The 13,852-nt window shown below is 40.0% G+C and overlaps 1 protein-coding gene across 5 annotated transcripts; it reads right to left on the bottom strand.

Moving 5' to 3' along the window:
* Positions 1-215: 215 nt before the first annotated feature.
* LOC138151980 (zinc finger protein 2-like) lies at positions 216-10,429 on the bottom strand. Of its 5 annotated transcripts, none has more exons than XM_069075592.1 (5): positions 10,099-10,429; positions 4,861-4,934; positions 4,352-4,478; positions 2,123-2,236; positions 216-1,262 (listed from the first exon to the last, which is right to left on the bottom strand). In XM_069075592.1, the coding sequence occupies exons 2-5, from the start codon at positions 4,885-4,887 to the stop codon at positions 361-363; spliced, it is 1,170 nt and encodes a 389-aa protein (XP_068931693.1). In that variant the 5' UTR covers positions 4,888-4,934; positions 10,099-10,429; the 3' UTR covers positions 216-360. The 5 variants fall into 5 exon arrangements, with proteins under 5 accessions (XP_068931693.1, XP_068931692.1, XP_068931694.1 ...); XM_069075591.1 differs by having other exon boundaries at positions 4,861-4,920; XM_069075593.1 differs by lacking the exon at positions 2,123-2,236 and having other exon boundaries at positions 4,861-4,920.
* Between the last annotated feature and the right edge of the window lie 3,423 nt (positions 10,430-13,852).

Here is a 13,852-nt window from a genome sequence, read left to right as displayed (position 1 = left end):
TAAAGTTCAGAAACAATTGTTTCCAGAGATAGGAGGACTAGAGGGTTCTCTTTCAGTATTTGTGTACTTTTCAAGTTAAACCTTAAGAAGAACTTGGTTGAGGGGGAGGAATAAGGGAGTTTTTTGAGATGTTATCAGTTATATTTCATAAGAGTATATACACAGACTTTTGATTCACAAAATTTGGTGAGAAAAGACAAGGGATAACTAAATAGTAATCATAAATAATAAAAAGTTTTAAGGTGAATTTTATTTAAATAAGAGAAATATTGCCTCTTGTCCCACTTTTTGACTCTTGTGCATTTAATAAAGTGAAAAGTCTGACTAAAGTTTTCCTACAATTCATTACGTTCCCAATTTCTATTCTTTGGCATAACGTCGCTGATGTTGGATGACAGATGATTTTCTACTAAAAACTTTTCCGCATACACTACATTCATAGGGCTTCTCTCCAGTATGAGTTCTCTGATGCCGACTAAGGTGACTTCTCTGGCTGAAGGTTTTCCCACACTCACCACATTCAAAGGGCTTCTCTTTACTATGAATCCTCTTATGTTGAGTAAGAGATGAGAGGCCAAAAAAGGCTTTCCCACATTCATGACATTCATAAGGTTTCTCTCCAGTATGTGTTAACTTATGTCTAGTGAGTAGGATTTTCTGGCTGAAGACTTTCCCACACTCATTACATTCATAGGGACTCTCTCTAGAATGAATTCTCTGATGTCGAGTAAAAGATGAGCGATCAAAAAAGGTTTTCTCACATTCATCACATTCATAGGGCTTCTCTCCAGTATGAATTCTCTCATGTACAGTAAGGGATGAACGCTCAAAGAAGGCTTTCCCGCATTCATGACATTCATAGGGATACTGTCCTGTGTGAGCCATTTGATGTCTCCTTAGGCTACTGCTGTGTCGGAAGGCTTTCCCACATACATTACATTCATAGGGCTTCTCTCCAGTATGGGTTCTCTGATGCCTGGTAAGGGATGAATGGTCAAAAAAGGTTTTCCCACATTTATCACATTCAGGCCCTCTGTCTTTAGAGGGACTTTTAATAGGGTTAATTGATATTTGCTTGAAATCTCTTTCACGGCAAAGGAATTTTCTCCAGGGTTCACCTTTAGCATTTTGTTTCTTTTTTTCCAACCTGCTCTTAGGTAGAAGAACTTCTCTGAGTCTTTCTATTAAAATTCCTGGTGATTCTATTTCAGAAATGTTCTGCTTCAGTGGGGACTCTTGCACTTCAATTCTACTCTCCAAATCTGAAAAAAAAAGACAATGCAAATTTATTCTCTTTGCTAGAAAAAAAGGAAAACATTTTTATGGAAAAAGGATAATGAAAGCAAAAGTAATTCCTACTAAGATAATGATGGTATTGGACAAATTTTCAAAAAAGCCTTGTAAACTAGGTAAAGGTTAGCCAGTGGGAGAGGGGTTGTGAGCAGGTAGAACTTGTTGGAAGGAAGGTAATTAACAAGGTAAGCAGAAAATATGAGAGCCTAACCAGGAACAGAGGCAGCTAGGTGATACAGTGCATAGTGTGCTAGGTCTGGAGTCAGAAAGACTCATCTTCCTGAGTTCAAATATGGCCTCAGACACTTACTAGCTGTGTGACCTGGGCAAGTCCCTTAACCCTGTTTGCCTCAGTTTCCTCATCTGTAAAATGAGCTGGAGAAGGAAATAGCAAACTATTCCAGTATCTTTGCCAAGGAAATCCAAAATTGGGTTACAAAGAATCAGATGCAATCAAAACAAGTAAACAACAACAAAAAATCAGGAATGTGGTAACATATAACTCCCTCATGCTTAAAAAGAGGAGATGCCAGGGATGAGCAAGGATTAGGATAGGATCTGGAAATTAAAGGATGGTCTCTAGATGGGATAGAGAGAGACAAAGAACTGGAGGCTAGCAAAATGAGAGCTAAGCAAAGGAACCACAGCTAAGGGAAAATGGGCCTTAGTGGCCCCACCAACAATGACATAGGAGGGAAGAGAAATTTTATATCTTGGTCCATAGCAATGGACCTTTAGGCCTTGGGGCCACTAAATATGGCCCCTCATTATGGGCTCTTCTTTCCAGTGAGTCCTCTCTTTCTGGCTTCCCTATCATTTATGCACTCACCTTGACAGATATTTCTTGGGACCTCTTTCTCTTCAATTCTCTGAAAATCAAATACCCAAGGCTCCTCCCCTTGTTCCAATTGGAAAATCATATCAGGTGTAGAAATGGGAAGCCCTGTTTATATAAAGAGAGGAGGAAATACAGCAGTTTGTCCCGGAGGCAGACAACTGTCCCAGAAGTCAGTCCCAGATCTTTTTTGTTGTTGTTAGGTAGGGATGTGAAATATAGACTCATATATATAACATGAGCATTGGAAGGACCTATATCCATCTAGTCTAAGCCCTTCATGCTCCAAATGAGGATACTGATCCCATTTCCAGGTCAGGATATTAAGAAGTGCTTGACTTACTAGAGATCAAATCATTAATAAGCAGTTGGGCTGGTATGAACCCAGTTCTCCTGACTACTATATCATGGTCCCTCCTCACTGAGAAAAGACAAGATAGAAAAATCAAGAGGGGATTACAGAGATTTTTATTATTTTATTTTATTTTGCTTTTTGGAGGGCAATTGGGGTTAAGTGACTTTCCCTAGGTCACATGGCTAGTAAGTGTTAAGTGTCTGAGTCCGAATTTGAACTCAGGTCCTCCTCACTCCAGGGCCAGTACTCTATTCCCCGCTCCACCTAGCCACCCCACAGAGATTTCTGATGCTGGCTTAAGCAGGTCTTTCTAGGGCCCTTGGACAGGGACATAATGAAGTTGCCTATTTTTAGTTCTATGAATGGGAGCAAAGTAAAGATAAGTACCTGGTCTCTGGGTCCAAAAAAGGTTATAAATCTCTGGTCTGAATGACTAATAAGCTGAACAATTCAAAGTCTCCATAGCTGTTAACAAATGATTCTTTTTGATATGCCTGTACCTCAAGATTTGTTGAAATGGGGATCTCTACTATCCTGCTGCCTTCTAGACCTTGCCTGGCACCCTTCCTGCCTAGTGTTTTGTGTTTTTTTGTTTTTTATTTTGCAGGCGTTCTTTCCTTTGTGCATATGTCCCATCCTCATCACATCATCTTTCTGTAATGTGCCCTTACTACCCCATCTCTCGGATCTAGTTTTAGAGTAAGAAGTTTTCCTTCTCTTTTTTATCCCAGGTTTCCCCATAGGAAACAAAACATATCACACTGTTGTCACCTCCCTCTTGTTTAAATTCCTATGCCTCTGAATTCAGAAAAATCTTATTCCCCCTTGCCAAACTATTGGGTCTTCCCATATAGACTATAATAGAGGTTCCGATGGGCTGTTCTAAGTTTTATCTATCTGGCATGTTCTAGGACTCTCTTGTTTGCAGACACGTTTAAAAATTTTACATATTCTCTTTCCTCCCCTTTTCTATCCTTTCATATCTATCCCCTCCCCTCACCATGCTTCCTGGCCCCTCCACACTCTACCTCTAAATCTGTAGGCTTTCTCTGTACTAGAAATGTTCCTTCTGTTTCTGTCCTAGAGGCACAGAGATGTTCTGAAGTCCTCATCCTTTCTAGCACCCTATCTTTTATCTGGTCCTTGTGTAACCAGGATAGCCTCATTATCACTTTATAGTAGATAGCAGACACTGGGGAATCAAAACATTTCCTACAGATATCATTAAGGTCCTCCACTCAAGTCCTTCTTAAAGGCTTCAACATGGTGGCATTGATGTAGTGTTACCCAGGGTTCTCAAAAGCCATCCCTACATGCTCTATGAGCTAGAAAAACTTTAAATAGTGAGCTACTGATGGCCTGGGTGTCTGTGAAGCCTAGCTTAGTTAAGGGGGCCTCATTACCAGTTTATTTGCAGGGTGGTATATTTTATTTTTGGCCACAGAGACTCATAAAAACCAAGCTGTAGTTCCTTGTCTTTGTTGAAGAGAGAACTCACATTAACAAGACCACATGTCCTTGAACTAGTGATATAAATCTTAATTATACTTTTATATAAGTGTAACATAGATAACTCCAGTTCACCTGTCTGTTGCCTCCTATAGGAAGTCTTTTCTGAAGTCCCTGGTTTTGAGTGCTCTCTCCTGTCTTCTGTTTTATTATCTGTGGATGTGTATGGCCTAAGTGTAATTTAAACCCCACTGCACTTCCATTTATTTCCATCTTACTATTCCCAATGTCTATCTAGTGCAGTGCCTTTTACATATTAGGCACTTAATGAATACTTATTGAATTACTTCCATTTAGCAAAGAATCACATTTTCTTACTATAGGGCAGATCCTAAATCACAGGATGAAGCCATCCTTACCCAGCGAGATAAGATTTCTATAGTTCTCCAGCATCACATCTCTGTACAGGTCCCTCTGAGCATGGTTCAATTGCTTCCATTCCTCTTGGGTGAAGTTAACAGCTATATCCTTGAATGTCACCAATTCCTATAATAAACACATTCTTGCTCACCCATGGATGCCTTATCCCAGGAAGAAGATAGGTAGAATAGGTTGAATAGGAAGTGGTTCTTATAATGTTAATGGGTCTAATGCATAGGAAGAAGGGTGGGACCTGTGACCTAAAGCAGAAAGTACTCTGTCTCCAAGACACTGTGTCTAACACTAGGTTTCAGTGAGGTTGAACACTCTTTATAGTATATCATTTATCAAGGTTCTGAGTTCAGGTTCTAAGGGATGAAGAACTGGGGTTCTGAACCTTGGACTGGACACAACTGGGCAGAGAATTTCCATGACAAGGGAAGGAAAAATAGCTTTGGCCACTGTGGTTTTCATTTCAGAGAAGAGTGTGAAAAGACCAATAATTCACCTGAGACTCAGGAGTCATCTTCTTCATCTTCTGTGTTCCCTCTCAGAGAAAAGTTGAGTCCTGAAGATAAAGGGCTGAGGATTAAAAAAGAGGCCTTGCCTTATAGTTCTTGGAGTTAAGAGGCTTAAGAAATCACGAAATCACAGGTTAGTGTCATTTTTCAATCTTTCTGGACCCTACAAAAGGGAAGCCAGAAAAGAGCACAGACAGAACTGCTCCACCCTCTCTTGGGGTCAGAGGTATAGCACTTGGAGCACATGGCAGGGGATGGATAGAGCTCCATCTTGAAGTCATCAACCAGTCTTGAAGTCACAGTTTTGTCATCAACATGCTGTGCAATCCGGAACATGTAACTCAAGCTTTCTGAGCCTCAGTCATCTTCTCTTTCGTTGAGAGAAACGATTTCCTATACTTTTCCTTATCCCATGAGGTATGTAAAGAATCATTTCTCTCATCTCCTGAGGGGCCTGATGACATTGTGACATCAGGATTAGGGAGGAAGCTTAGGGAAGGGGAAAGAGTGTAAAATGAAGAATTCGAATATTTAGGCTATTATTCTGGTCCTATCATGTACTAGTGATTTGACCTTGGATGAATTACATAAAACCTTTCAATTACTATCTAGAAAATCAGAAGAATTAATTAATCAATATTTACTAAGTACCCACCACGTGCCAGGAACTATGCTAAGTGCTGGGAATACAAAGAAAGGCAAAGACAGTCCCTGCCCTCAAGGAGTTTACAATCTAATGGAGGAAACAGCAAGCAAATACATAAAAAGCAAGCTATACACAGGATAAATAGAAATGATTAGCAAAGGGAAAGCATTAGAATTAAGAGGAATTTGGAAAGACTTCCTGTAAAAGATGAGACTTTAGTTGAAACTTAAAGGAAGCTGGAGAAATTAGTTGGCAGAGATGAGGAAGGAAGGCATTCCAGGCATAGGGGACAGCCAGAGAAAAAGCCCAGAGCTGAGAGATAGAGTATCTCCATTTTATATTCATATAATTTGAAATGAAGTAATGAGAGTGATTCCACAAGCCACCCATAAAAATAAATGTTATTACTTCTTAGCAACATCTCATTTCACAGTATCTAAGAACTGGAAAGAATCTCAGGGGTATCTAATCCAACCTATAAATAAAAGATTTCTCTTTAACTTATCAGACAAGTTATCAATCAGTTTTTGTTTCAGGGCTTCTAATGAGGGAGGAAACTACCCTTTCTACTCAGGCAGTTTGTTCTACTTTTGGATAGCTCTAAATGTTAATGTTTTCTTTCTTTTAGCCTAAATCTGCCCCTCTTTATTGTTGCTTGTAAAGTTCTTAGTATAATACCTGGCACAAAGTAGTAGGCACTTAAATATTTGTTCTCTTTCTCCTTCCCTTTTCCTGATAGGGCTAAACCAAATAAATCTAATGCCTTTCCATATTCCTTCTAACCCTTCTCTTTTCAATTAATCAACCAAGATATACTTATTAAGCACCTACTATAGCCACACCCTATACTATCAGGGAGGAACAATATGTATATAAGTTAAGAATAAAGAATTATGCAAGGTAATTTTGGCACTTGTTGCCTTTAGTTCCTTAACTACTAACTCATTTCCCTTGAAATTTGATTTCTGACCCTACTACTCAACTGAAATTGCTCTCTCATTCTCTTAACTGCTCAATCCAATGGCCTGTTCTGAGTTCTCAGCTGTTTTTTTACATCTTTCACCATTTCTTCTTTGTAGACAATCTTTGTCCTTGGCTACTTTGATACTGCTCTCTCTAGATTCTCCTTTTCCCTTTCTGACCAGTTTCTCAGTCTTCTTTGCTGGATTATCATCTATGTGCTTCCTTCTGTGCATGGGTATGCCTCAGAGATCCATCTCAACCCCTACTTTCTCCTCTCTCTATATTCTCTTTTAGTGATCTCAGTAGTTCCCATGAATTCATTATCATCCCTATGTAGATGACTATCAAATCTATACATCCAGATTTAATCTCTCTTCTGAGTTGCAGAGCTTCAAATCTTCACATATTCTGGATGTCTCAACTGGGATATCCCATAGATATTCCAAATTCAACACATCTAAAGTGGAACTCACTGTATTCCCCCATGAAACACACCCATCATACCATTTTCTCCATTTCTATTGATGGCACTGCAATCTTTCTAATCAACCAGTTCTTCAACTCTTCACTCTCTATCTAATCACCTTCTATATCCAACCAATTTCCAAGTCTTGTATATTCTACCTATACCACACCTTTCTCATCTGCCCTCTTCTCCACTCACACAATTAATCACCCTAATTAAATCTCTAATTATCTCTCACTCGGAATATTACAACAGCTTCCTAATTGATCTCCCTGCCTTCACTCCCTTGCTCCTTCAATCTATTCTCTAAATAGCCATGAAGCTGACGTTCCTAAAATGAAGATCTGACCTTGCTAGCCCCTACTCAAAAATCTTGAATGGTTCCCTTTCATATCTAGTGAAAAATACTAAATCTTCAGTCTGGCATTTAAAGGAAGCCCTCCACAATCTGGTCCCCATATGCCTTTCCATTCTCATTTCATATTGTTCTTCTTCATATATTCTCCATTCCAGTCAAATGGGCCTACTGCATGTTTCTTACACACAACATTTCATCTCCCATGTACATGTCTTTACACAAATGGTTCTCCCATATCTAGAACGTACTTTCTCTTCACCTCCACTTTGTAAAATCACTAGCTTCCTTGAAAAGCATGGCTCAGTTGCTCCCTCCTTATATGAGGCCTTTCCTCAACCTTCCACACCTCCAGCATTTATTAATATTCTGTCCTTCTTAAAATTCTTTCCATTACTTTGTATTTACTTATTTTTATACAAGTTTTATTTCCCCAGTAGAAGGTAAGCTCCTTGAGGGCAGGAACTGTTTTGTTTTTGTCTTTCTATCTCCAATGTCTAGTAGAAAGATTTGCACATAGTAGCCAATCAATGTTTGAAGAGCTAAATTGAGAATGTAAAAGAAATGAGCTGCGGGCAGCCAGGTAGCACAGTGATTAAGAGCACCGGCTCCAGTGTTGGGATGACCTGGGGATCAAATCTGGGCTCAGATACTCAGCACCACACTCAGAAATAACTGGCCATGTAACCTTGAGCAAGTTACTTAACCCTGATTGCTTTAAAAAAAAAAAAGAAATGAGCTGAAGGTAGAAGCAGCCATGTTGGGGTGAAAGAGAATCCCCAAATCATATTCAGAGAGATGGGAAGAGAGTCTGGCCAGTACTCATGCATCTAACTTCTAAAGAAGAGACAGACTTTGGTGAATGAAGAGATGAAACTATGAAGGCAATTTATAGCATTTTGGACTTGTGAAGAAAGCCAGACAATGAATCTTGTGCAAAGAAATTCTGGAGATATTGAGGGAAAACAGAAAAAAAAAAAACTGGACCCAAGATATGTGAGAAAAAAAAATAAATAAAAAGGACTCAAGAAAAAAGAAAGGATTTCAAGAATTTTCAAGAAGAATGTATTAATTAGGGAAATTTTTTTTAAAGTTAAGGAAAACAAATAGGGGAGAGGGTCTAATAGTTGTTTAGAGAAAAGTAAGTTAGGTGTGGCTGTCAAAATGTTAAGGGGGTGATAAAAAATAATACTGTCAGTCAATCTGCAATGGATGTAAAGATATTTAAAGTGATGACAAGAAGGGTTCAACTACTGGTAAGAATTGACAGAGTAATGTATCTGAAAAAAGAAGAGTTGATTCAAATCCCAGGCCTGCCATTTACCATCTGTTTGAACATGAACAAGTCACTTCCCTCTTCTAGGCCTAGTTTCCTCATCCATAAAATGAGGGTTTTGGACTAGCTGAATTGCAAGCTTCCTTCCAATTCTAAAATCCTACGATCCTAAAACACTGAAAAGACATGGCACATGGCATGAGACAAAAAGGAGTATTGTGCACATGTAGAAGGACAGCAGGAGGGTTGACTTCTTATAGCTAAGGATGCATGACAGAATAAAGCAGAAAAATGGGCTGAGTAGGGTAAGTGGTAGATTATGCAAGTTTATGAGCGCTAGCTTTGAAGCCAGGAAGCTAGGTTCAAGTCACATCTTTGACACATACTAGTTGTATGACTCGCTGGGCAAGTCACTTAACTTCTAGCCCTAAGCAACTCTCTACATTGGTAGAGAAAATTTCCTCACCTGGGAGTTTTCTCCCAGTGTCTCTCCTTATCTTTGAATTAAATAATTGCTTGAATTCCTAATATGCTTATGATTATGAAATTTTAAATATATTATCTACTGACTCTGTCCTGTGATCTCTTGTAGAATATAAACTGCACTCACCCCATGATGAAAAATATAATGTAAACTCTTTGAGGAGGTGGAGTACTTTTTTTTGTATTTGTAGCCATGCCATACATACATAACATGGCAATTTGCAGGTACCAAAACAAAAAAATGGATCTAGGGTTATATAAAAGGGCCCATTTGCAGGGCACCAATTGACACCCATAATGTCGTGGTTTGGGGAAAGTCTGAACATGCTAGAATGGGAAGTAATGGTATTCTTTAAAAAAAAAAAAAGATCATTTTTTTGTTATTCTGAACTTGATAAATTCCAACAAAAATGAACATTACTACCATATGCAAAGAACAGGAAAAAAATGGCATATGAATTCTCAAATTTCTATTACAAACAGCTGCCGTTTTGAAAAACATAATATATAATAAATTCAACACTTTTGTTTCAAAGCACTTCCTTCACCCACTGTGGACTTTTGAGCTAGGCTGAATTTAAGAGACATGAAAATGAACCAAGGGTGGAAGATACTGGAGTCTGTTTAAGACCTGCCAGACGGAGGTGAAAGCGATGGGGAAAGAGAAAAAGACCAAGTGAAGCCCATCTTCTGGTCTAAAGGACAGAAGAGACAAGACCTAGCCCCACTTTGAACAGAGGGGATGGAGCACGGGGAGAGGTGACCGCTATCAGCCCGTCTGCTGGGGTGGGGGTGATGCCTGGCTCAATCCACAGCCGAACACCTGCACGTACAAGCCTGGGAGGAATTGAGGGGGGAGTGAGGGGGGTGGTCTCCAGAAGGTCTCATTCAAGGCTCAGAGTGAGGGAAGGGGAGGGAAGGGGATGTTCCGCCCCCGGCGTGGGACCTCCATGCCAGCATAACCCCGCAAGCTTCTCATGACATAATCATACACGCACACACACGCACACAAGTTGGGGCACAGAGTAGCCTTTACCTCCGGACCAAGGCTGGTCCACAGTCCTAACCTCCCGCGCCACCGGGGTACTATGCCTGCGCATGTAACCCCCAAAGTGAGCCCCCAATTTCTTCGGACCACTGTTTCCTGCTCCCGAACTCCATTTCCCATAGGACTTAGTGGTGTTCCGAGCCCCAGTCAGGCCTAGAGGTGGAATCTGGGAAGTTGAGTGCGCGCATCAGCTGAGCTCAATGCATTCTGGGCAATGTAGTCCTGCATTTCTGGTTTGGGCAGTTCCCCTCCCTGGAAGTTCTACCTTTCACTTTCTCCTAGTCCTTACTTGCACAGCAGATCCAAAGGCTTGCTTCAAGCAATGGTAACCTGTCTGGTTTAAATTCTCTTAGTTTGACTTTGCATATTGATGTGTAACTAACTCCCCCTCTGGGCTACTCCTCCCAAATCTAAGCATATTAGGGCAATGCTGGGCACTGGTTATTTAAACATTTAAAAAACAAACAAATATACAACAACAACAAAAACCAACTATGTAACACTCAGCAGAAACCTTGAAGAAGGTTACAGCACGGAGGTTTTAAAGTTGGTAGAGTTCAGCATCAAACTAAGGAAACTTCAGAGGAGAGGAGAGCCAGGGAAGGTTATTTGTACATCACCCCCACTCTGTACTACTCCCCCAAATTGGCACTGGCACTTTCTGGTTGGGTCCCCAAAGGGGTAACTACTCTCAAGTTCTATGAGACTGCACTTCTCACACTAGAAGAGCCCAGGGGATAGTTCCTAGCAAAGTCATTTATTCAAATGATTCTCCCTCCTCTCTCTACACCTCCTCCACAGCCTATTTCTTATCTACCATCTGTAATGGGAATGTAGATTTTTAAGATCTTCCAGGCCCCTAGGCTAACGTGCACCTGGGGTCTGGGGTGGGAGGCTTGTTTTTCAGTAGATACTTTTTGATTGGCCAGTGGGTCCAGAAGGTTGTTACATTCTCTGAGCCAGGAGAAGGCTATATAAGCCCTGATGTGAAGCTTTGTTTTGGGGCTCACTTTGAGAAGTGTTCTGTGATTTGATGAGATGAAACTCTGGGAAGCAGTTTTCCAGAGCCACCCGGCATTGAAACCCAGATGTTGATTTGGTATGGATGTAATGGTTGGACAGTTTGGAAATCTGTCTACTTGATCTGTTTCTCTGTCTTGATAACTCTGTCTGTGTATTCTGAAGTTCGGGGTGCTGACCTTTTTCCCCTGAACTAGGTAAATGATACATATCTGACTGATTAAAGTAAGCTTGTTAACCCATTTTGAGTTGCTTTCCTTTATCAAAGCAGATCCAAGAACCTGTGTTGGCAGACACCCTGGGGATGCTGGGGTGCTTGCTGCTACACCATCACAAGACCACACAGTTCTGGAACTGTTGTTTAGGGGTGCATGTACCCTGAAGTAGGGACGCACAGGTTCTACCTTGAACGAATTTGACTCAAGCCTTCTTTCAGCTAAAGGCATGGTTTATTACAACACCTGTCAGGGTGGGTGTGATTCTAAAAAATCTTCCATATTGACCAGACTCTTTAAGAAATCTGGGCATTGGCTGGACTAAGGAGTCTGAGCGCCTTAATAGAGACAAGATGGATCTTATATACAAAAAGACTGTGGGAAGGATCTAGGGGTTGCCAAGTAGTCTGGGGTGACTGGGAGATAAGAGAAAAGGCCAGGAATGCCAGGGACATTGAGAGCAGAGACTATCTTTGCTTTTGCATTTCTATACCTAGTGTTTCACAAAAGGTACAAATGGTAATTAAGGCTCTGGAGGAAGAAATTGCTTATAAGAGAAAGTGGTAAACTTTACCCTATAAATAAACTCACAGAAGACTAGAATAGACCAAATAAACATCAATGACTCCATGAGACTGCAAGAAATACTAAGACAAAATTAAAAGATTTGAAAAAAATCAAAGAAAATGTAAACTATTTGATACAAAAAAACTGACCTAGAAAACAGGTCAAGAATGAATTTAAGGATTGTTGGATTTTCTGAAAACTACGATTTACGAAAAAAGCTATTTCAAAAACTTATAAATAAAAACTATAATTTTGGATAATGAGTTTATTAAACACTATTTCTGGATTTTAAAAATTCTGTTCTATTGATCTGTTTGTTTTGGGTTTTTTCCTAGTATCAGATTTTTTTTAAATGTTACTTGTATTTTGAAATCTGGTTAAGTGAGTCTCCCTTCACTGATTTTCTTCTTAGTTCTTGATGTTCTCACCTGGTTTTCCATATACATTTTGTCATGACTCTAGTATTATATTAAATCTTTATGTAGGACTTCTGGGTCATGTGAGCCACAAGATGGATGAAGGACTGGATAATTTCTCTGACCACCACAACTTCTTAAATGTCTCCAAAATAGAAATTATGAGGCAAAGATAAAGCAACTTCAGCTGTTTCCATGATCTACAACATACAGAATAAAAAAGGTTAAAAAAAAAATAATCTCAAACCCATGAATTGATACTCACTGACCCTGAGCTCACTCAGCACCCTTCTCTCATCTTCCACATTACTGGTAGTGAAGCTGTAGGACCTGAAACAGGCTACAGAAGTTTGCTCCACTTGTGATAGTCCTCTTGATCACAGCCCTTCAAGAGCAAAAACCTGCCAGGGCCATAACCCCATAGCACCACAACTGCAGATCTCTGAACTAACATTACTAGGGAAAATGATGCTACAAAGCTCTGAACTACTTATGCTGGGCCAGAGAACTGAAGAACAGAGGGAGTAGGCCAGGTCACCAGGACAGGACACCATGTTAGGGGTGAGAAATCTGTGCTGCACTCCCTAACCTTGAAGGAAAGAGAATATCATCCAACTGAAACCAGTTCTAAGCACCCCCAAAGTCATTTGGGGTAGAGATCTAAGTTAGTGAACCATGAATTGCCCAGGGTGGGATGAGATTGACTTTTTATGATCCATTTCCCCAAGGAAACCAACATCAGAGGGGAAAGGGAGCCAAATAAAAAGACAAATTCCCAATGATCTCAGAAAAAGGAAAACTCAAAGACCTTGAATACAAGCACATAAATCAACAGTGAAAACATTAACAACAGAAAGAAATATGTCCTCCATATCTAGTAAAGGAGTTCAGACATCTATGAATAAATTCTATAAACAAAGAAATATGATCTAATGCTTGATGAGACAGAGGACCCCATGGAATGTGAGAACATAGAGCCATAACATGCTGTTCTTAAGTGGTTCAAAAGAGCAATGAGAATTATGAGAGCAGAATTTATGACCTGTTGTAATGTAATACCAAGGAAAGGCAACTTCCCAGGTTCAAAATACCAGCATGGGTGCTCTCTATTTTATTCAGTAACAAACCCAGAACAGAGAAGATCAAAACATGACATCATTCAAAATACAGCATTTACTAAGTGTGATTAAATCATCTCCAAGGCCTACCCCACCCCAGGACTTTCCAATCATTCAATCAATTACAAAGTCTCTGTTCCAAATACTTCTCCACCCCTAGGCTATACCTTAATTAAGTCCACCACAAAGCCCCTCTTCTCAAATGGAGATTAGTTTCCAAACATAAGTAAAATACATTCATTTGCTCAACCATAGAACACAAAAAGGTCAAAAGTTCCCCACCCCTGGATCACAATTGAATCTACCCCAGAGTTACATCAAGTTTAAACACAGCACTTAATACCCAAATGGAGGTCTTTTCTTCATCTTGACACGAGGCAAGTTCTCAGCAATCTTAGTTCCTGGG

Source organism: Petaurus breviceps, unplaced genomic scaffold (assembly GCF_028583685.1).
Source record: "Petaurus breviceps papuanus isolate PSGF00001 unplaced genomic scaffold, PetGlider_PUasm1.0 90919, whole genome shotgun sequence".
In the NCBI taxonomy this organism is placed as follows: Eukaryota; Metazoa; Chordata; class Mammalia; order Diprotodontia; family Petauridae; genus Petaurus; species Petaurus breviceps.
Note: the sequence above shows the minus strand (reverse complement) of the source record. Positions and strands in the feature narration are given on the sequence as shown.